General features: G+C 39.7%; 1 protein-coding gene across 3 annotated transcripts; it reads right to left on the bottom strand.

Moving 5' to 3' along the window:
* Window positions 1–2176: 2176 nt before the first annotated feature.
* Window positions 2177–23037, bottom strand: nherf1a (NHERF family PDZ scaffold protein 1a). Of its 3 annotated transcripts, none has more exons than XM_062442181.1 (6): window positions 22371–23037; window positions 9132–9305; window positions 6089–6242; window positions 5944–5990; window positions 3491–3610; window positions 2177–2507 (listed from the first exon to the last, which is right to left on the bottom strand). In XM_062442181.1, the coding sequence occupies exons 1-6, from the start codon at window positions 22824–22826 to the stop codon at window positions 2316–2318; spliced, it is 1143 nt and encodes a 380-aa protein (XP_062298165.1). In that variant the 5' UTR covers window positions 22827–23037; the 3' UTR covers window positions 2177–2315. The 3 variants fall into 3 exon arrangements, with proteins under 3 accessions (XP_062298165.1, XP_062298163.1, XP_062298164.1); XM_062442179.1 differs by having other exon boundaries at window positions 2177–2525; window positions 3503–3610; XM_062442180.1 differs by having other exon boundaries at window positions 2177–2525; window positions 3503–3610; window positions 9132–9302.
* Window positions 23038–25028: the final 1991 nt, after the last annotated feature.

Genomic DNA, 25028 nt, shown 5'->3' with positions numbered 1-25028 from the left:
TATAGTAGGCTAAAGTTCACTATGTTTTAGTACACTAGTATGGTATGGTACGGTGTATAGTGTAGTATAGTATAGTAGGCTAAAGTATACTATGGTTTAGTACTAGTATGGTATGGTACAGTGTATAGTGTAGTATAGTATATTAGGCTAAAGTATACTATGGTTTAGTACACTAGTATGGTGTATAGTGTAGTATGGTATAGTAGACTAAAGTATACTATGGTTTAGTACTAGTATGGTATGGTACAGTTTATAGTGTAGTATAGTATAGTAGGCTAAAGTTCACTATTGTTTAGTACACTAGTATGGTGTATAGTGTAGTATGGTATGGTATAGTAGACTAAAGTATACTATGGTTAAGTACTAGTATGGTATGGTACGGTGTATAGTGTAGTACGGTATGGTATAGTAGGCTAAAGTTCACTATGTTTTAGTACACTAGTATGGTATGGTACGGTGTATAGTGTAGTATAGTATAGTAGGCTAAAGTATACTATGGTTTAGTACTAGTATGGTATGGTACGGTGTATAGTGTAGTACGGTATGGTATAGTAGGGTAATGTATACTATGGTTTAGAACACTAGTATGGTATGGTATGGTGTATAGTGTAGTATAGTATAGTAGGCTAAAGTATACTATGGTTTAGTACACTAGTATGATGTATAGTGTAGTATGGTATGGTATAGTAGACTAAAGTATACTATGGTTTAGTACTAGTATGGTATGGTACGGTGTATAGTATAGTATAGTAGGCTAACGTATACTATGGTTTAGTACACTAGTATGGTATGGTACGGTGTATAGTGTAGTATGGTATAGTATAGTAGGCTAAAGTATACTATGGTTTAGAACACTAGTATGGTATGGTACGGTGTATAGTGTAGTATAGTATAGTAGGCTAAAGCATACTATGGTTTAGTACACTAGTATGGTATGGTACAGTGTATAGTGTAGTATTGTATGGTATAGTAGGGTAATGAATACTATGGTTTAGTACACTAGTATGGTATGGTACAGTGTATAGTATAGTATAGTAGGCTAAAGTATACTATGGTTTAGTACACTAGTTTGGTGTATAGTGTAGTATAGTATGGTATAGTAGACTAAAGTATACTATGGTTTAGTACTAGTATGGTATGGTACGGTGTATAGTGTAGTACGGTATAGTACTATAATAGTATAAAAAGTATAGTGGTTGTAATATGTACATCTACTCTTCTTTATGTATATTATATGTACCCATTGTGGATACAGTTTTATATGTTTGTTAATAAAAAAAATACATTAATACAAATGATAGCATTTACACTACAAAAGATATGTGGTCAAACGTCTTATAGCATTGTCCAAGTGTGTAGTTTTAAAAGAAGCCAGTGATAACAGGTTTAACTGTTTCTAATGTCATGAATGAACACTGAAGTGGATGCTTCACAAAATAGACACAATTCCATTTGATCTCAATGTTACATTTATCAATGCTTTTCATTACATTCTACAGTTCAGAGCTAACACCTGCACATCTTCACATAAGGAAAAGTGTGTTTGCTTCAACAGAACCGGCACAGCTTTAAAATTCCAACAATTTTAACAGAAGTGACAAAACCGAGGAGCTTCACCATCAGACCTGGTCAGTCAGGATAAAATTTCTCCTTAAATCATTTATTCATGTATGTACAAAGCTAATAAACAGCAACATAGAGGGAAAAAAAGTCATCTGTAATTTCCTTTGAATCATTTCTGAAGACAGATGAGTGGACAAACATTGAAGACTAACATACTGATGGTCCCAGCTGTGGGCTGAACTCAAAACAGATTGTCATGATGTGTAGGCAGTGAGGGCTCAGAGGAATGATTGAGCACACAAACGTCATTCACATACTATAAGAAACATTTCATTCTACTTTCTGATTGCAGTGAATTCAAAAGTTTTCCCAAAATCTGCCAGTAATTGATTTTTCCCTGTGTGCCCGCTGTGTTACTCCTTACATGCTCCTTTTTTCATATGAGAAACTGTACATTCCTATTATTCTTCTCTTTTAAAACACTCCTCTTCATATATTAACATTCATTCCTGTGTGGCGTTGACAAAAAGTGGCAAAACCCTAAATTAAGAACAAATAAAATCATTATATAACACTGTTTAAACGAAGGAGTTTTAAATGTTCTAAATGAGTTCAACAGTGTCTTTCATGACGTGTGACATCAGAGCCCGATCCAAACAGAAGACACCTGGAGAGGGCAGTGCAGTCGAGTCTGGAGGAGGCAGGTGGGGTTGTTGATGATGATGATGATAGATGGACGACGATGATGATGATTATAAGTTGCTGAACAGTTCGTTCCTCTTGCTCCAGTCCATGGTGGGGGCTTTCTTGGCGGCTCGTTTCTGGCGGGCTTTCTCTTTGGCCTGAGCCAATGACATGCTCAGACCCAGGCCGTCCGTCCCCTGGGCTGGGGCTGGGGCTGGGGCTGGGGCTGGGGCTGGGGCCGGGGCCGGGGCTGGGGCCGGCTCCGGGGCTTTCTCAACCTGGACACACATTCACATATAGTTTGTTTATTATTCTGGCTCCCATACATCTCAATAACTTGATAAAGTGCATCCATGTTTATATTAATAATATTATATTTGATTTACTGAATACATGGACAGAGTACAGCATACCAAACTGTATTCATCTGCTAAATCTTGTGATTGTTTTCAGGTTTTAATTCAGTTCTATAATCCACAGTTCCTCCATGTGCCTTACAGATCAGTATTTGATTCATTCCCTATCAAATATCTACTGGATACTGAGTATTTTGAGAGTTCAGAGTCCTTTAAAGACGCTCCCTTCACTGAAATCACAGCTGGCTATCAAACTGCTGCAGAGTATTAGGGCCATATTGTTGCAGGGGAATAAAAAAACTACATGTTTTGAGTATAGAGTAACAGTTAAAAAATATAATATAATATAATTCAAGAGAAGAGTTATAATATTTTTAGAAAAAAGTGGTAATATTCCTTTAATCAATTGACATATTTGAATATAATTGTGTATTTGGGAGGAACATTTTTGAGAAAAAACTTATATTAGAGAATGTATATTAGTTTCTTGAAATTTGGTCTTTTGTGTGTTTTATTCTCAAAATGTGCTTATGTTTTTCTGTACAGTGGCATTAAAAGTGGATGACAGGAAGTAGAACTGTTGTTAAGCACAGTATATTAGATGAAATCTGGGATAGTTGGAATACTTGTGCTACAATCAACTAAATGTTTAAGTCTTTTAGCTCATCACTATCTTGATTTAGACTGAACAGGTGCAGCTGTCAGGCTGCACCAGCAGGTTTGACCCACATGATCTGTATCTGCCTTTTTATTGGATGAGAATCTTTTAATCTTTATCTAAGGTGTAATGTTGAGTTTGGAGCCTCTAACTGTTCTGTATTCAGTTTGACTCTGAGCTAAAAACATTTAGTAAAATGTAAACAGTTTGCATGAAGTGATCATGTGACATCAGTCAGTACCTGAGGAGGTGTGGAGCTGCTGGTGGCTGCAGGCAGGGAGGAGGTGGAGGAGGCACTGGAAGCTGACGAGCTCACAGACACTTTGGGCTTCATCTCTGCTGCCTCCACCTATCCAACATGAGACACACACACTGTTCATACTGACTAAAGGTTCAGTTCACAGAAAAACATGCACAGTATCTCACAGGGACTACTTCTTTGGTAGAAAGTAGTTTTTTTGTCGTTGTTGTTTCGATGGATTTTGTAATTTGAGTGAACTGATCCTTTACCATGTTGTGAGGTGTATTACACTGGGTTGTCCAGCAGGGGGCAGTAGTCACCTCCCTCCAGTAATGACACACACCTGCTTTTAATCATTTTCTCATCAGTGACTTATTAAAGCAGCAGCTCAGTGAGTAAACACTGGAAAAATAAAATAGATTTTAAATATCACACATCCTGCTTGTTGCCTGTTAGTTGTGCTGTGTGTTCTCAGCTGATCCTTTTCACAACGACTCACTTCGCTTCATGTATGAATGAAACTGGCCTCCAATTCATAAGCAGCTGCTGCTCTAAAAATAACCTGCAGGGACTGGAAGTGGCTTTGGGACCAACGCTACAATATGCTGCATAACAGGAGCAGTGTGGTCACGTGACCTGCTGTAGCTAGAGACTAATAACACACACACACACACACACACACACACACATACAACACACACACACACACACTTCTCTTTACCTCCTTTACGGACTCTCTTTCACTTTTTAGCAACTCTTTCAGGAAGAAGTTTAATCAGGGGCTTAAATGCTTATATGGTCAACTCATAAGACAGAATGTGAGTACACACACACACACACACACACACACACACACACACACACATCTGAGGTCAGAGGTCGGTCATGTGTTATGTAATTTGCTGGTGAATAAGTGATTGTTCTGCCTGCATGTGTGAGTATGTGAACAGAGCTCGTTAGTCATCTCATTAACATAATCCCTAACTCGCCTTGAGAGGTAAAGCCACTTCAATCCCATGATCCTCCAGGAGAGAGAGAGACGCACACACACTAGTACACTCTTGTTGCCATGGTGAAGGGGTCAGCCACAATGTCACCAGAGGGGCCAATCCAGTTTTCCCATGTTGTCTTTGTGTGTGTGTGTGTGAGTGAGAGAGAGAGAGAGAGAGAGAGAGAGAGAGAGAGAGAGAGAGAGAGAGAGAGAGAGAGAGAGAGAGAGAGAGAGAGAGAGAGAGAGAGAGAGAGAGAGAGAGAGAGAGAGAGAGAGAGAGAGAGAGAGAGAGAGAGTGGGCAGAGGAGGAGTAGGATGTGTGTGTGTGTGTATGTGTGTGTGTGTTTACTTTTGATAACCTGGCTCTGCTGTGTCTGCAGTACGTCACACTGACTGCTGATTAAAGGGACAATCCACTGATTTTACACATCATGAGGAGCACTCAGATAATTAAAAACAAACTTATAAAAAAAAAAGATTACCAAATAAAGTTATATAATGTCAAGTCTGAGATTATAACTCCGATTACATCACTGTGACATCATCAGCGTTATAATTATTTTTATTTTTATTGTGGGGTTGTTTAACAGCTTGCTTAACAAACTGAGAATGTAGAGTATAAAAGACATCAACAAGCAGGGTTTAGCATAAAAAAAACACTATCCAGTTGCATTATGGGAAATGTAGTCTCCAGTACTTTGAAGTCTGGTCCATACTTGAAACTATCAGCTTCTAGTACAATGCTAAATTGTTGGAATACCCCTTTAAAAATGTATTGCCATCATCCTGCTGTGGGCTGGAGCTGCTCTGTAACTGAATATTATAACACAGCCACTTCATATACTGTATTCTGATTGGCTGGAAGGTATGAATGAACTTGTAATGAGCAGACAGTATAAATGGATGTTTATGATGATGCAGTTGTGTGTTTGGTGCGTGGGAGTGACATCAGGATTTTGTGTCTTTTTGTCACACACACAGGAAACATCTGGAGTAACATTTGACTTCAGTAATAAATGTAAACAAAAATATATTTCTGATAAATGACTTCAGGGTTTCTGAAAGTAGTCCCTGAAAATGAAAACCTAACTTCCAAACGAGTTGTGTCTCTGTGTAATAAATGTAACACAGTTCTTTCCAGGAAGCTTTTTAACATATTAATAGTAAATGGTTAGATAGAAAGAATACTACTACATATGATTTGCATACATTTACTATATTCAAATACTACTTTAGATATTTAAAAAAAAATCCTCATGAGGAGTTTTTTGTCCACCAGTATCAGTTCAGTCCTGACACATGAAGACAGTCTGCAGGCTCCACACAACACTGTCCACAAGTCCTAATCTGCTACCAGGAATGTCCAGAGAGGATCAGCAGGGCTTTTCCCCTGCCGCTATCTGTGTGTGTGTGTGTGTGTGTGTGTGTGTGTGTGTGTAGTGGTCCTCACCTCCTTCTCCACTGATGCTCTGCGTGATTCAGGTTCAGGAAGAGGCCCTGCACAGGAGAAACAGGACAGTCAGCTACATTTATTACACAGATTTTCTATAGAGTTACTGTGTTATTGTGTGTGTGTGTGTGTGTGTGTGTGTTACCGGTGACGTGCTCCTCGGAGGGTTCGACGCCACATCTCTTGAAGAATTCTTCAGTTTCAGCATCAACAACCAGCAGTGTGGTCTCAGTTCCACCAGACTTAATGGCTGCCACCACCTCTGAGTGCTGCAGACTGAGCACTGATGAACCGTTCACCTGAGGACAGGAGAGGAGAGGGGGAGGGAGAGGAGAGGAGAGGAGAGGAGAGGAGAGGAGAGGAGAGGAGAGGAGAGGAGGAGAGGAGAGGAGGATTAATTCATACACTGTATATTACAAAGCTTTTGAAGTTCACTTCTCCACTGAGTTCCATCCATCAGCCTGCATATTTACACAGTGAGTATCTGACTCAGAAAGTGAACCTAGACTGTGTTACTGATGCTGAATGTGTGCAGTCCAGCAGCAGCATTTACAGTCCTCTATAATATTACTATAATATCACAGGGAACAATAACCATGTATCTTACATACTTCACATTCTTCTATTCTATTTTCTAAATATAAGTAAAATAATTTATGATATTTATCTGTTATCAGTATTTCATTTTGTGACCTTATCTACCTTTAGTTTAGTTAAATGTATCATATTAGATATTAACAAGGACCTGACAGATATATCAGTACATGTTCACTGATATATTTGGACTTTTTAAGTCATATGTGCAGTATTTTATGTATATTTGATCTATATTCTTAATCCAGGTTAATATTTTATGTACATATGTTTGTTGTTCTATGTTGACTTGAACACTGAACACTGAGCCTGGCATCACTGCTAATACTGTCAACTATGTTGTATGATAGTTCTGTTTAGCTCTATTCTGTATGTATGTATTTATTTGTATTGGATTTTAAATGCACCCCTGGGGTTTTTGGTTGTGCTATACAATGCCAATGAAGTTCTTGAACTTGAACGTATTTATATTTACTTCTTCTTATTAAATTCATAGTTTCTGAGCACTGATGTCATTTTATACAACCAACTGTAAAACATCATGGCTCCATTACATTTAGTCACATGCATGATAATCACATTTGAAGGACAATTGGAAAAAAAATGTGTCTTAATATATTCTGTATGTAAACAATATATTGATATTTTTTTACCCCCTTATATTAATATTGGCCCCAAAAATCCTGTATCAGTCGGGTTCTGATATTAACACATGTTCAGTTGTAGCTACTCCACACTGACCTTTCATTTTTCTCATGTAACACTAAAGGAGGAGCACTCATTACACACACACACACACACACACACACACACACACACACACACACACACACACACACACACACACACACACACACACACACACACACACACACACACACACACACACACACACACACACACACACACCCAGCACAGCAGTGTGGATCAGCACATATGAGAGATTTCATTACCACTGTGGTGTTATCAGCCATCAGCGTTAGTTTACTGCTGTGAAGCAACACACCTGACTGTTTGAGTCCTCCCCTTCTCATGGAACAATCCTCACAGCTGTAATTACGTGATCTAAATAAACCACTGAGCTATTCTAACAGCAACGATTTCATTGTGATACTGTGAGCATTGACAGATTTTAAACAAACATCTGTATGACTGTACAGAGAAGAGAGTCATTGATCCTGGATTAAAATATACGGAGGATTAGTGATGTCATTTAAATATTGGAGAACAAAAGGGTCATATTAATGGATAATTTCTTCCTTGTCTTACTCATGGAATGTAAAGAGGAAGTAAAATGTTGCCAGTGAATCAGCTGCAGGCCACAAGTTCAGCCCTGTTTTATAACCTGTGTTTGTTTTCAATGAAATATTAAAAGTATTAAACGTTTGCCAAATTTATTATGATCAGTTCCTGTTTGCAGTGTAACCACGGATACACTGATGACTATCACTGGATCACTTTGATACTGAAGAAAACTTAAAAATATGATAATTCTCAGGCAAGTTCTTCACTCATAAGAAGCGTCTTTTTTTCCTATCATTTCTAAGCAGATTTATGGATGTTTGATTACATCAGACTAAAGCTACGTTCTCCAAAAAACTAATAATTCCATTCCACATAATCACCTGATCCTCCACTGCAGCTGTTTATGTTAAAAAAAAAAAAAAAAAAAAAAAAGCCAGACTGCCTGATATTAAAAGTAATGAATGGACTGAAACGTGATGCCTGTGTGACGACAGAAAAGTGATGGTACCAGTGGTGGAAAGATGTTTGGTAACGCTGTTATTACAGGGCGTGTTATATACTCCCAGAGCTGGAACTAATCAAGCATCCAGGGGAAGATAAGACGCTGAGGAATTCCTGTGGGAGGAAGATCCAAGGTGGGAATACGGTCCGGAATCTCCGTCTCAGCAGCTCCCACGTAATAGCTGTGAACGCTGGACAGGTGGTACGAAACATGGAATCCTCTCCAACGACCCTTTTATGAAAAACTCCCTGACCTGAGGATTCAACAGATTCCAGACATTCCTCTTTCTAAAATCCAGTCTGGTCAAAGCTTCTTTCTCTGTGTGATTACTGTATGTGCTGTTACTTCATTTACATCATTCCTCTTCTTCTTCTCTTTTACTTCTCTTCTTCTTCTCTCCTGCATGTGAGAGGCCCTTCACAATGTTGGAGCACTTTGTGATTTAGCCCACAGACACATTAAGTGGATTAACTTTGACTTGGCTAGGTTCAATACAGCTCCACACACACACACACACACACAGAGTGAGATTTCTGTTTCAAACATACACTAAAAAACAACCTGCACACCACACACACATAATACAGAGGGGAATTTAGATGAACTCACCTATACACACACACACACACACACATACAAACACACACACACACACACACACTCTTCATAGCCTAATACGTCCTGGGATTTTAGTTTGCCGTTTGCCTACTGATGTAATAGGATTACAGCTGATAGACATATAAACAAAATACAACACACACACACACACACACACACACACACACACACACACACACACACAACTGAGCAAAAGTCTAATGCTGCTGGGTGAGAGTGTGTGTTGTACCTGGACTATCTTGTCCTGTGGTTTGAGGCCTGCTCTATGTGCCGGAGAGTCTTCGTCCACAGCTCGGATGAACTGACCCGGTTTGGACTTCTCGCTGTGCAGGTTGAAGCCGTAGCCTCCGGTCCCCTTCTTCATGAGGCAGAGACGAGGCCGCAGCCCGCCTAGTTCCTCCTGCTAACACACAAACACACACACACACAGAGAAAGAGGACAGAAATATTAATTGAAATGCATTTAAACTGCTGAATTTAATGGGAAAATGCAATTCTGAAATATGTATGGAAGTCCAAAGCGGACAGTAAAAGGAAAAAAAAAAAGGAAAAAATTAGGAAAGGCAAATATACAAATACTAATGGTCACTAAATATTAGGAAGTCAATATTGTACATGTTTTAATTTACAATGATGGAATACAAATACAACGCTTTGTAAACGAATAGTAAATAAAAAGCAGTAAAAGTTTTTTCTTAAATAATCCCACTCAGTGAAGAAAGATGCTCTTTAAAGTTCATTTAGACCAAAGATTCATAACGATTTCAATGAGTTGAAACTTACAGCTACTTGCAATGCACCGGTCTGAAACCTGCCAGTTTACACCAACGCAACTACTCACTTCCATAGCAACAACTTTCTAAACTTTCGTTCAAGGTGTCAGCTTCTTAGGCTTTTTTGTAGCTGGTTGCTTTGTAGCATCTTAAAATATGAATAAGGACAGTGAAGTGACTTGCTACAGTTGCAGTTCTGCTGTTGATGAAACGGCAAAAAAAACCCCCACAACTGTCAAGAATTTGCACTGTCATTTGCAAATGTGCAAATTTGAAAGCTACAGCTGTTCCTCAAATAAACTGATGAAATGATCGTCTCTTTCCTCCATCCAAAATTCTGCCATTTTGACCCGGTGACTCTGCTACGAGCTTATTAGCGGTTAAAACAGGTGATGTGCCTTACGTTCTAAAACCCAAGTGTGATATTAAAAGATGTCAAGATATTACTTGAATAAGTCTTGCTAAATTAACTTACTACATTTAGTGATAACTTTTGAGACTTAGGTAAATGTACAACATCTATTTTATGAGATATTAGGTCAAAATTATGAGATAAATTACTTAATGCAACTTACAGTCTATGTCATTACAGTTTTTTTTTGTTTTTTGAATGTCTGCACACGTTAATATGTGAAGAGTGCATCAGAGGAAGTTGCAGCATGAAAACAATTAGAAGATCTCCCACACACAATCTCGCTTCCTGCTGGAATATTTATTAAATCATAACGTTTCAGCCTGTCTGACATTCATCAGGCACGTAGGCAGCATCACAACACCTCCATATTTTAACTCCAAAATGTTAGGCTTTAAGATGTGTCTACAAGGTATCATTCATTTTGACTTACTACAAGAATTTTTTTGTTTTTAATCATTCTTGACATCTTTTTTTTTCTTGGCAGACTTGGGCTTCCGTACAAACCCACCAACTTCTCTTATTGTGCCTTGTTTTAGTAGTTGAAGCAGTGTTTCTTATTGATACAACATTAACTGACTGCATCACATATGTACCTTTTTACAGAAATCCAGCTGCTGGAAAAGTCACATGTGTTCTCAGTGACACACGTGTTTATACTCTACAGTCCTACTGTAGGTCATGGAAGTTCCCTGCTAATGTACTTCATGTATTTTGCTTATCTGAACAAATGACAATGCTCAACACTTTCATTAAGTCATAAACAGGAAGGCAAGTCTTACTATGACATTATCTATGTGGACCTTAGACGCATATTCACACATAATCAGATAGACTGGTATATAGCTGAATACATTAGTAGCTTTTCCATTTGCTCAGCTGCAGAGGCCCGTGTCTCTTTAACTGTCTAACTTTTCCATTTAACATTGTTATTAATTATTATGGGATGGGTGGCTATTAAAAAAACATAAACGTGGTTAACTCAGTAACTCAGTTTGTTTGACAAAGAAGGAAAACACCTGCAGTCATGCTGGTTAAATAAATAATAAATAGCGATGCATAATGTGCTACCAGACATTTTAGTAGCTTTTTTTCCCCCAAACAGTGAGTATCAGACCGAAGCACAATACTTCAGTTTTACAATGTTCCCTTTACAGCATTGCAACTGTCCTTTAAACACACACAATCAAGATAATCAGTCTCTTTCACAATCCTGTCGTTTATTTTACTACCAAGAACTGAGCTAACCTAACATGTTTAAACTCGCGACACCATGTTTTTTGCTGTTTTTGTCCTCCGTACAACACATACAAAATAAGAAAACGCAGCCTGCACACCCCTTTATTGCCAACATATGCATGACAGAGTAAAACAGTCAACACCTGGGGCTCTGATTAACAAGTCCCCCCCACACCACCACCACCACCACCACGATGACCTTCCACCACCTGAACAACACAGCTATCTCTCCATCCTCAGCTATCAGCAGCGATCTGTCAATGATTCCCAGCCGAGTGATCGTTTAAGATCAACCGCTGCAAACCTCAGCAGTAACTCAAGAGGGACGCGCCCTCTCTTTCGCTTCACACACTTCAGCCGAGTGGATTACGCATTGATCTGCTGGTTTATATGAAAGCCTGGGTGGGTTGATGATTGCTGAAACATCCTTGCATGCGTCAGAGTGATCTGGGGAGGACTTGGAGGTGAGGTGATAGTCCGGACGGACCTTTGGATGGAATTTCACGTTTATGACAAAACTCACATAACCAAGAGGTTGTTAATGAAGATGATGAGGATGATATAACAGGTGAGGAGCAAAGTACACCAGTGGAAACTAGTGGAATGCTTTATGTTCTAATGATCTCCCATGTGGTGTGTATAAAAAGTTACTCAACACATAACCCCATGGGCTAGAGGATTTATTGGACTTTAAATGTCTCAGAGATATGATAGGTCCACCTTACAATGCAAGACTGCAGCTAATCATGTTACAATCATCCATGTTATCTGTGGCATTTACTGGGCATGTTAGACTTTAACCATGAAAGCACACATTATGATGAAATAGTACAGATATTATTTTCCGTAGCAGTGTGAAAGTTGAGGGTTTTTTAGGTGGGTTATGTCAGCCAAACAATGTAAATGGTAAATGGACTGTACTTATAGAGCTTTTCTAGTCGTTATGACCACTCAAAGTGCTTTTACACTACATTTCTCAGTCACCCATTCACACACATTCATACACTGATGGCAGGGGCTTCCTTACAAGGTGCCAAACTAACCACTCACACACATTCATACACCGTTGGCACAGCAGCGAGAGCAATTTGGGGTATTTTGCCCAAGGACACATCGACATGTGCACTACAGGAGACGGGAATCGAACTGTCAATCTTCCAATTGGTGGACGACCGCTCTACCTCCTGAATCACAGCCACCCCTATGTAACAACAATATGTAAAAAAAAAATGAATTAAAAAAGTTACAAAATGTACTTTAATAATGAGGAATACGATAATGATGCTAAATGAAGCTGAACACACGCTGATGTATAGCAGGTGTAACATTTACCATGTTAACCATCTTAGTTTAGCGTGTTAGCATGCTAACCAATGTATTGGAGGAATATATTTTTTGACTTGACAGTGGCACTAGATGAAAAATTAAGAGATCACCAGAATGGGTTGGCTTAATTATCTGGGAACAGTGATTATCTATTAACTTTTATGGCTAATAGTAGCTAATAATCTTTGTTGATGTTACACTGCTGCACAATGTTTGTTGATTTCTTTCTTTTCAACTGACCAATATCACCAAGAAAGGTCATATCTCTGGCTTTTAACAAACATGTATTGGTAGTGAGATCACGCTCTCTCCAAAGGGTGGAGTCTGCCTGCCTGAAGGCCCAGGGCCTGGGCCAGGGCTTTTCTTTTGGTCTGATCCAAAACTGCTCGAAAACAAACCTCTGAAGTGACCACTTCTGTCTGGAAAGTGTGTATGTATATATATATATACACATCTTCAATAAAGCACCACTCCACAATGATGAGTGTGTTTACTGACTGGAAGACCTGGAACAAGTCCCGACTAATCTCTAGGCTATATGACTAATACAGACTCCTTTAATAAACAGGCCAGCAGGTGTCTCTCTGGCTGTCTCCATTCTGTTTCCTTTCTATTTGGCCCAATATGTGAAAAGGCCGCAGTGCTGTTTGCTGAAACAGAGAAGTGGGTAAACACATTTCTCAACCTCTCCTCAAACTCTGCAAGGGAAGCAAGAAACAGAAAGAATCGGGTTTTGAAAAGTGGCTTCGACAACTTTTGTCTTGTATGTGTTTCTACTGCATTACACAACACTTGAATACTGCCGTCTGATTTTCAGGGTTTTTTCCCCCTGTTTATGTCATAAGGTGCACAGGAAAACCACAGTATCAGCAGAGCTCCGAGCAGCGAAACAGTGCAGTGGCAGCATGTAATGTATGATAATGACACTACACTGGGTAAAGTCCAGCAGAGTGCCTCTTCTAACGCGCTGGTGCTGATATGACGGTGTGTGAGCAACATCTTCCTGAAACATCAGCGACGGTGTTTCCACACCTCCTACAACACTATATGTATGCTACATGTGAGTTGTGACTGGTTGACGATAATAGACTCTAATGATGCCTGCAGGGTAAATTTAGCAGCTCAGAAATGTGTTGCACCTACCAGATCTTTGTGTAATGACGGTAAGTATGCCTCTTGGTATGAAGTGTCTTGTCACTCACAGGCTGTAGTGAAGTCTGTATCTGTCTTATTTATTATTAAATCCCATAAAAATACCACCTACTAAGTATTGTGTGTATCCAAACTACCATTGACACACAAACTGTTTTGACTTAATCTCACAAACACCGTCCATCTACCAGAAATACTCACTAGAGCAGCAAATGTGGATTCATCCACCACAACAAATAGTCCCTAACAAATTGACTTTTTCAACCTGTTTGAGTAATTTTTTTTAAAATGACAGTGCCCAGCTGTTTTAGGAAATTACTGAGCCTATTAGGGAGAGGTCAAGACTCTTACCAACACATTGTTATTGTGTATTCAATGAGAAAAATATTGAATACACCAAATTTCTCCACCATCATGCAAATCACATTTTTCAAGTTCCAATCCTGTATCCCTTTGTCAATTATTAATTTATGTCTTTTTATAAACTAAATATGTAACCGGTTATCAAAATCACATCCAATTTATCAAATAAAAACCGGTATGGGGAGATTAGCTCACCCCTCCCATCATATAAAACCACACTGAACTGTTAGCTCATGCGTAGCTAACAGAGGAATGTTAGCAGGAGGTGTGTGTTTTTGGATTTCAGTTGCCAAAAATGTAACAAGTCTAATTTCCACCGTTTCCTCATTCACGCTTACATTCAACCTCAAATAACACAGGTAAGGGATGTGTGTGTGGAGGCCTCTGTATCTCTACAGCTGCGTATTGTACTGGATTTGCAAAGCCACGCCCACTTTTGAGCAATCCAATCACATCTGTAGGATTTGATCTAAATCGTCTCACAGTTAACCCTGCCACTGCATTCTCTTTTACCCCGAGTTACGTCACATTACTGAAGCTAAAGCCATTTCTCCTCATTTTAAACATTATCTGAAACCGACATTTTCTGCTCACGCTGCTAGCTGTACAAGGCTAATATGTAGCTACGGATAAAGATATTAGTGTAACAAGTGAGGTTAGGAGGCAACTATAGAGTAGCACCTGCAGCCTGTTGATTCCCAGATAATCCTATTTCTACTGCCAAGATCTGGCTGCAGGCTCAGTGGATGACACTTCGCACCAGTACAGAGAACATCATCTGGTTAGCAATCAGCCACAAACAGCAACATTGTGGATTCAGGATTAGCCTAGTTTCAGTGTGATGGTACAAAAAGCAGCAGACAGCCATTGTATACATTCCCTAAGCTTGCAGAATATCAAAGGTTAATGGTTTTATAGCTTTGTAGTTAAACATCAGATTCCCTGTATCTCATAATGAGGGCTGGTTTGTTGGGGAGGACCTTGAACTGTGAAACACTAAATGTGTGTGTGATACCTTTACGACGTTGTCAGAGAGACAAAGGCTACAAATCACACACGGAGTAATTATTTATTATTTTATGTACTTATTTATTGTTTAAGAGTTGTTAGATGAAAAAAAAATGAACTATCTATACTATACACTTCACATGTGTTGAGACACACTTGAACGTTACAGCGTTACTTACGTGAACCTCCTGAAATAATCAACTCAAGAGGAGTCCAGAGATTGCTACAGTCTGTGGTACGACATCACAGTTGTGCAACTGACTTAAACAGTTCCTCACTGAATGAATAAAAACTGGTTGTGGACATCAAACCTCAATACTTTTTTTTGGTACTGAACAAGTATCTGTCAAGTACCAAAGGCTGGCATTGGTCAGATAACTCCTAATTAAACCTTTTTTTTTAACTATTAAAAAAAAAGTTTTGTAGAAAAATATTTGTATATTTCTCAAAATAGGGTTTTGCCCCTGATGTGCTGGTGTTGAGTCAGGACTCAATTCCACTTGCATGTTTTTTTTGTAGCTTTCAACCCAACTCATCAATGAAACTTGATGTGCACACCAAAGACCCCATATATGAACACTTTTTATTATGTGACCAACATTCCACCCTAAGGTCACGTGATAACGACCGAACCAGCTCCATTCCCAGATGAAGACCTTGAGATGCTGTTTTAAAGCTCAGAGAAGGCTTCTAAAGGGTTGAGATGATTTTCTCACACAAATTATAACACAGTTTGGCAGCACTGCTCACTTAACTACAATATTTTTTGAATGACTGAGCACTTGTTTTGGAAATATAATGACTTTCCGCATTGAAACTGTGTATTGTGAATTGTGACCATTGTGTAACCCACGCTTGAGGAAGCAGGCCCCACTCTGTAACTCATTTTCTGTCATAAAAAGGTCAAACAAAGCATCATTCTGCGTAATGATCTTCTCCTAACCTCTAGAACCTCCTCCTTGTAGGATACTAACTTGTATACATAGTGCACTGCATGGAAATATCACATGTACAATCTTTATCTGCATGTTGCATCATAAATGATTCTTCCACTGAGTAAATCAGTCAGTTGTATGTTGATGTGTTGTGCTTGTTTGATGGGCATGGTAACGTTTAGATTTGTGTTTATTGTCCGAGGATGATACGAGGTTACATAACAGACAACAACTCCATAGATCTGTCACTACATGTAGCAGGATAGTTATCAGTATCCGGCTTACACAAAACAAACACTCTAGCTTCAGCGCTATGGCAACAAGCTACGAGGACAGGAAGTGGTTTCAACACAGGTTCCTCCCCAACAGCTACACCCGTCTGGCAACAGAGTTGTTTTGTGTATTTGTATTTGTATGCGTTTGTGTGTGTGTGGTTCATGTTTTCCTTATGTTGTAGGGATATAACTCTTTTTACACACTCGCGTTATGGGGACCAAAAGCAAATCCCCTTACTATAGGTTAGGGTCATGTTTAGGTTAGGGGAAGTGTGTGTGTGTGTGTGGTGTGTGTGTGTGTGTGTGTGTGTGTGTGTGTGTGTGTGTGTGTGTTTGTGTGTGTGTGTGTGTGTGTGTGTGTGTGTGTGAAACCTAAGAAAGAACTTTTTTTATAGATGAAACCATGTGAGAATAGATGGTGTCATGTTATAAGCTATGTGGACTGCAACAAGGGAAACCCCACCTAGGTTGACCGGAAAGATGGTTTAGCATATCAATAGCTTAGCTAGTTGTACCGTCTCAGGCTGGATGGGTTCATCCTTACAAACGAGGAGGGGCTCTAAATTTTGAAAGGAGCTTGTTGTAGAGCTGGTCCCTTTGGAGGTTCAGACATTTGATAAGGGTGTCTCCTGAACAGCTCCCCCAAGAGTAGAGCAGACCCAGAACATTCCTGAAGGTTTGCATACCCCATCAGCCCAGGGAGCATTGCAACATAGCCCACACAGAGGAGAAGGTGGATGTGGCTGGAGAGAAGAACAGCTAGGCTACGTTGCTTAGCTTCCTGTCACTGCGACCCAGACACCAGAATTACAAAATGTACATTTTGAAGCCATTAAAAATATAAGGCAAGGAGAATAGCAGCTGTCCACATTTCAGAATCTATAGTATTATCACACACATCACTCCCTGGTCTCCATACATTTAAACATCTTTGTCTGTTCAGTCAAGCTGAATGCCCGATTTAGCAACTGCTGACTGATTGGAGTGAAAGCAGGCTGATCCCATAGTTTGAGGACAAAGCACTATATGTAACATGCTATCAGTGCATTCACAGTGACAGAGGGGGGAAAGACTTCAAAGACACTTTCCTAATTACTTGCACTAGATGCAGTTATAATCCAATGCCAGCGACCATGATTAAAAACTTGATGGATCAGCAGGCTTTTATTGGACAGCTTAACTTCACAGTGCAGTCTTGAACTAAAGGGAACAAACTGATCACTGGACTGACAGGGCAATGTCTCCTGTCAATGCTTGAAGAGTGTCCTTTATTGTCCTCAGCTGGAAAACTCTGGGTTATGAAATGAATGCGTTGCTACGTATTGTTTTTAAATTACTGTTAATGTGGTTAAACTGGGAGAGAAGGTGCTGTGAAGCCTGGCCTGCTGACAGGCTATGATGTATCTTTGGGCCTGTTTATTTAGACTACGTCACTAAGAAAACAGTGAGGCAGAGGATCTCAGTCAGATGACGCCAGCAGTACTTTTATGGAGTTTGTTTTGGATGGCGGCCCATGTAAAGATTCATCTAATGGAAAGTAGCCACCACAGGCAATGCCATCAATATTTGGTCCCAAAACATTACTTTTTAAGAAAGTGGCTGCTAAAAACCCATTCTTAAACATGAGCATGTCATTCATTTAAAAAAAGCATGTTAATTTTGACCAATCAGTTGTCAGCCTCTCTGCCTGCAGTATCCAGTCACATCCTCCAAGCACCTTTCAGCACATCCATGATAATAACGACAATTTAGTCCATTCAGTCAGTTGAGAATGTTCATTTAAATAGGTGCAACTCCAGTAATAACATGAAACCCATTCTACTGTGCAGTATGTGATGAGAATTTGCATATGTACACACAGTATATATGCATGTGTGCACCAAGCCATCTGCAGTCTCCTTAAAGACCTCAAGGCAGATTAGATCACAGCTAAATTCACCACTGGCTTATATGGCAGCAGGCTCCAAATATAACTTTTGTTCTCTCCGATGCGCTTCCAAAATCTGACTCATGTTTTTCACACTAAAAACGGACCAGGAATGACAAAAACATGGGAGTGGAGTCACTTTCCAGGAGTGAAACGGCACCAAATTGTCAGTTTTGGGCAGAAACCTCATTTAAAATAAACCTTGACTCAACACTTCAAAACCCATTCATTTTAGGATCCCTATTATTTGATCGTTTGCTTGACATTTTCACATCTACAAGTACGGGACAAATTGCTGTTTAATCCTGTCACCCACACCCACATCTCACATCACTCCAGCTCTATTGACAGTGTGCGTTAAGCGAGGGTGTAGGTATTTCAGGGTCAGGGTTGCCTCCTTGTTGAGGCGTGAGAGTCCTCTCTCCTTTCCTCCCTGGCTCAGAAGCCCTTTCTCCCCATGCAAACACAGTGGACAAAGCCTCTTTCTGCTGCTGGGAATCTCTATGGTGACCAACGGATGGCTCTCGGTGTGGTGGAGGACTGTGTCGCTGGAGGCCAGGATGTTACCATAATATGATTACACGCTTACTCAGTTCACACTTTTATCTCTCAGTGGAAAGTAATATCTGCTGAATTTGATATCCAAGTCTTTGTTGAGACTCCAATCACCATGGGGACTGATGTTCATTTTATGTGAAAAAAAAGTTCAGTGTCCATTTAATATACTCTCACACTTTGGTCATTTTGTCCTGGACCACAATGCCAGGACTCACCAACAAAAAAAATAAAGAATCACGTGAAAGGAAGCATTGTTTGAAGTGTAACCATGATCATGCTGGTTTCACGTCATCATGGGCCAACCTACTCAAGTGTGAGGTTGGAATCACACCATCGGACAGGCTCTGCCAAGTCTCCCATCAGGGAGGAATGTAGAAGGAGGTTCGGAGCATCCCAGCTAGCCAGCAATGGGCTTTTCACTTACTGGAGGTCAGAGTATTAGTGAAAGGGCAATAGCCACCTACATGGAGAGAGACCTAACCATCACATGTATAACACTGTTATCCAGGTATGCAGACCATGAGCTACATACCCACAAATGAGATTAAAAGGTGCAAGTAACACTTAGTCCACTAATTAATAAATTAAACTTTTCTATAACTCCAACTGGGGACAATATGACATGTGTCTAAAGCATCAGGGTACCAGGACTCTCCTAATCAACTGTTTTGATGATGGACTAATCATTGAAGACAGTTTTTTTACTTTCATAGAAGACTAAATTAACCAGAAAATATTCAGATCTGAGAATTTAACGATGAATTGATTCTCAAATAGAAGGTGATTCATTTTCTGTCAATCAATGAATCACCTAATTGTTACATTAGGTGTGTTTATTGAAATACCATTTAGTATTCGTACCACTGAATCTGATTCCTGACATACAAGTATCTGCACACTTTCCTCCATACTCCAGCACAGCAGGGTTATTTAAAAGTGGATGTGATGGTGTACTAGAAGAACTGATTGGCTATGATAGCTTTCTCTGTTTTGGACTACCCAGCTCTCTCCGTTTCCTCAGAGGTCAGCATTATCCAGTCAGCTTGCTTTTGGCTGACGCTGCAAAGTCATGTGACAAAGTTCACCAAAGTTGAACTTGATGCAAAATATTTGCATAGGTTTGCTTTGCCTCACGACTGCACCGATTCCATTAGATTCAGCTGTAAAATTTCAGTCTCAATACTGTTACGATTCTATTTTTAGGCTGGAATGATGACGTACACGCTTCCGTGGTGTTATGGGTGAGGTCTCAGAGCAACCATGCACACACTTCGGGAGATCAACAACACAACAAACGTGCTGACTAGTTGTGTCAAGAAGGTTTTGAAATAGAAAAGACCGAAATATGTTCAAGTTGTACAAGCCAACCTTTACCGATCAATCAATTCATGTAAAAAAACTATTAATCGTAATGATAATTAGTTCCAGGCCTGATGCTAACATATAGATATTTAAGTATGAGGACTCGTGATACCAGTCCATGAAAGACTCACAATCACAATCGGTTCTTTCACATAGTAAATGGTCTGCATTTATATAGCACCTTTCTAGACGTCCAACCACCTTGCCATACCATGCAATGTACCAACCTGGTCATCAGGATCTAATCTAATGCACATTCACACATCATAAACTACTGGCACAGCCATTGGGAGCAATTAGGGGGTTCTTGTATCTTGCCCAGGAGCACTTTGACATGCAGAACGGAAGAGCCAGAGATCAAACCACCGATCTTCCGATCAGTGGACGACGCACTCTACCTTCGGAGCCACAGCTGCTTTTGTAACCGACCCTTGACTCTTACCTTTGGAGGGGGCTAAAGTCTAAAAATAATCGAGAAACCCACTCTCTTTTATAAAGCCATTAATTCTGAGAGCTCCACAATGAGGCTGTTTTGCATTGCTGTTACACAACATTTAAATCAGGGCCCCAGACTTTGCACGGGCTAAAACAGTTACATACCAACAAAATCTTTCAAAGAATAAACGTTCAAATCAAATCGTTTCATAACCAACAACAAAAGCCGGGGTTTTCAAAGAAGGAGGATTATGATGAACCGAGGAAAGGAACACTGATAAAAGGTGGTGGAAGGTCTTAAAGAATCCCAGATAGGGATCAAATCTTTAACTCTTTTGTGAGTATCAGCAAAACACCACTCAAAAAAATCTGAACTTGTGACGCACCTTCATCCAACAATGAAGTCTAGACAGTCCTAGTGTTTTCAATGAAAACACTATCCCATGATGTCAATTCATATCCCTTTAAATCCTGTCTGATAACAGTAATGGCGTAAAAACAAATGTTCCGCCTCGGTGACATGCATCTTAGCGAGACTCTGGTCCGACAAGCCAAACCTGACGGGGAATTCAAGACGGGAAGCGCAGAGGTTGACAGGTATTGAAATGACAAAGACTCTGTTGAACAGGAATGAGTCAAGGCCTGGTACATTACACTGTGCTGTGTGACCTCTCTGTTTTACAGCTTATAGCCTTTCAGTGGAAGCTGAAAGTGGCTATTTAAATACGGTCAGGTCAAGGCCTCAGATCAGATTGGAAACATTTTGGCTGATTAATCTAAATATCGTGACTCATACACCATGATGATATTCAATGACATGTATTTGTACTGTTTTATCAGGTAAACAGACTATTTTCAATCTTCTTTCTCATTCACCACATCTCTCAACTGATTATATCATAACTCTCTCTATGACTATATCATAATCACGATATTGTTTATTGTGCAGCCACACCTAATATGGGGAGGTTAACAATTGGTCTTTTGACCTGACACTTCTCCAGGTCTAGTTGAGAAGGGTTTTATCTAACACTAAAAGCACTGAGAAAAATAGATTCATGGAGCAACAGTAGGCTATATTTAAAAAGTGTGAGAGGTTATGTATGTATAATATAGGCAAGGCTAACTTATTTGTATAGCACAATTCAACAAGGCAATTTAAAGTGATTTACAGAAAACATAAGATGCACCAAGAAAGGATAATGTAATAATATAAGTCAGGGGGGATTCTAGGATCAGACCTTTAGGGGGGCTCAGCTCCTAATGAGAAGTTGACGAACAATGACATGCAAGTGTTCAAACCCCCTACTAAATTACTCATTTTACTGCATAACGTAAATTGCAACAATAAATATTAATACATAGTAGAGTGGTCTACTAAAGTGTATAATAATACTGGTTCAGAATAAACAATCATAGATTTCTACAGAGAGGACCCTGACATAGTTAATGAACCCTGAGGGAAAGATTATATATTAATGACACAACTAAACAAAGTACATTAAAGCTTTTAAAATGAAACCATTTGAACCTGTAGCAAATTGTTTGTCCCATCTCTAACAGACAGGCTCACAAAAAATGAAAGCTGTATAAAATAATTATTTATTTATTTTTAGGGGTGCTGAGATCAAATTTAGGGGTGCTTAAAAAGGGTCTATAAGTTGACAGTAACTTGGATAGACTGTTGCAGTGCTTGACTGTACCTTGGTGGTGGAGCTCACACTCGACCTCGCCGACCTCTCTGAAGTAGCATCCCCGTTCTCCCGCTGGACCGGAGTGCCGTTGCTCTGTCCTTCTACTCGGTCTGAGTCGCTGTCCCCGCCGGGCACAGGAATCCCCTCCGTGGCGAACTCTTTCTGGCACTGGAGGTTGTGTTTCTTCAGCAGCTCGGACGTTTCGGCGTCCACCACGATAAGCTCCAAAGCCCCGACGGTAGCTCGTATCCTGACGACCACTTGCTGGTGGCTCTCTCCCTCCACTCTCTCCCCGTTCACGAACACCAGGCGGTCGCCAGCGAGCAGCCCGGCGGCGGAGGCGGGAGTATCGGGCTCCACCAGCCTGATAAACTGCCCGGTTTTCCCCTTCTCTCCGTGCAGGTGGAAGCCGTAGCCGCTGGATCCTTTCTCCAGCAGACACAGTCTGGGTCGGAGGTTTGACATGTTGTTATTCTTTTTCTTAACCGACGACAACGTTTAACCCCGCTATCCAAACCGCGTTAAATCTTTCTAACACGTAGTCAACAAAAAGCTGACACCTGTTGCGCACTCAAGTTTTTCGCTCTTGCTTCCACTTCCGCTCAACTGAGTCGCACTCAACTTTCTACTGCTAATGTTGAGTTTTCAAGTCCTACCTCCTCGGTTCACTGAACCTCCCTCCTCTGTCCACTGTGGTGTTGCAATCTTATTTTTCACCTCCGCTCGTTCACCGTCCCGTCCCTCACTGGAGGTACCGCGTCAAGCTCACACACAGCACAGCACAGCAGGATTAACGCGTATTGTCAGGCTTTCAAAATAAAACATCATATTGGCCAGGTTGTGTCACTACTACGCATTTATACATTAGTTCATGTTGCTGCGTGAATGTTCATGTGAACGGTTTATGTCTGTGCATAGTTTAAAGTTCCTGTCAGTGAATGTAACTATTTAACTGTTGCGATTTCAAAGGGATGAATTCAATTTAAAGCCACTTAAATGATGGTGATGATAATATCACACACAGCCTTTACTGCTGTTGGATGGAATTGAACTAACAGATATAAAGTGTAAAGTTTTGGCAGTGTCACTTTTTTGAAGCTACTGTCTGTTATTTTAATCTTACATGATTTGTTTCTATGATAATCCAGATGGTGGCGCTCTTGAATATCTTATCGATTTCATTATTCTAGAAGTTTTTTTTCTTAACAAACAATTGTTTCACCTCCAAGATCTCACTTTATCTCGTACTGCTGAAATCTCTACTAAAATCATTCTGTTTATTAATCAACAAAAAAGTAACATTATGTTGTGTATGTGTAACTCCTGTTTTGGTATTTTTATGTTACTGCCTTTTAATATTTTAATTTTATGTTAATATGTATTTATATTATTTAAATGCTGGGTGTTTACCTGAATGCTTGTATATTATCCTTTTGTTAATAAAAAAAAAAAAGTTTCATTTTGCAATTTAAACTTATTGACACGTAATGGGTTTAAAAGGTGGGTTCCACTTTTATTTGGACTCAGTGTTGTTAAATTTGTCCATTCTTAGGACAAGAAAAAAGTTAAGAAATACATAACTTAATGAATTCAAAAAAATGTCCCATCAGAATTCCTTCCTGTTGGATTAGAGAACATTGTAAAAATCAGCTTCTAGATCATCATGTAGACAAACTGTGGATCATACAGTACCAGCTGTTTTCAATATTTCTAAAATCCTACCTATGATCCTGACAAGGTACATTTTGTATTCTAACATGAAATACTGTGTTGGATGTCAATCACTGGAGTGTAACATTAATTAGTTCAGTGGTACATATACAGTTAGGGCCAGAGGTGTAACTTCTGTTCAGTCTCTTGAACGTGTCTCCACGCTCTTCTTCCTGCTGGAATCAGGAGCTTGGTGATGAACTATATAGTGATGATCAAACCGGTACAGTAAATGTTTAATTTGGTCAGAGGGTCACGTCACAGCGTGGGAGGAAATTTGAGCCTTTTTTAAAATTCTACTTGGCAGTGAATTTCTCATTTCCTGTCTGAGTGCAGGCAGGAAATGAGGTGGGGGTATATAATGCTGGAGATTGTTAAACTCATGATGTTCACAGCTCAGCATCACAATGTGCAGGCCTTCATTCAAATATGAGGACAGTGTGAATGTATTGACATTATAGTATCACTATTTACAAGATGAATGTAAGCAATGAAAACACGTCAGAAGTGAAGATGAATTCATTTGAATCCACTTTTCTAAAAGCTGCAATGCTTGCGCTTTTATTTTGAAGGCTGCAAAACTGCATACCAGAAGTCTTGTTCTGGTTTATTGATGTTTTACAGCCACGTACCTTCAGTTTATGATACGTTGACAAATGGTTTATGGCTCCAGTACAGCCAGAGTACAGCCTGTGCAAACTACCTGTCCATTTAATTTAACTGTACAATAGTCAGCTGGTTGTAGTCATTTGATTTCTCTTTCTCACACACACACACTCACACACACACACACACACACACACACACACACACACACACACACACACACACACACACACACACACACACACACACACACACACACACACACACACACACACACACACACAGAAACAGTGTAGTACATTGCATATCAAACTACTGTTCATATAGTGTGCACAGTTTAAAAATAATTTA

Source organism: Scomber scombrus, chromosome 21 (assembly GCF_963691925.1).
Source record: "Scomber scombrus chromosome 21, fScoSco1.1, whole genome shotgun sequence".
NCBI classification, from domain to species: Eukaryota; Metazoa; Chordata; class Actinopteri; order Scombriformes; family Scombridae; genus Scomber; species Scomber scombrus.
The sequence above is the reverse complement of the archived record's forward strand: the minus strand, read 5'-3'. Positions and strand labels throughout refer to the sequence as shown.

What these genes read in the sequence shown, in the direction of transcription:
- nherf1a (XM_062442179.1), bottom strand. Translation starts at nt 22,826, where the DNA reads ATGTCAAACCTCCGACCCAGACTGTGTCTGCTGGAGAAAGGATCCAGC. An exon ending in CTCCGAGGAGCACGTCACCG is followed by an intron (nt 5,991 to 6,088) that starts GTAACACACACA and finishes TCTCCTGTGCAG; the next exon opens with GGCCTCTTCCTGAACCTGAA. An exon ending in GAGCATCAGTGGAGAAGGAG is followed by an intron (nt 3,611 to 5,943) that starts GTGAGGACCACT and finishes CATGTTGGATAG; the next exon opens with GTGGAGGCAGCAGAGATGAA.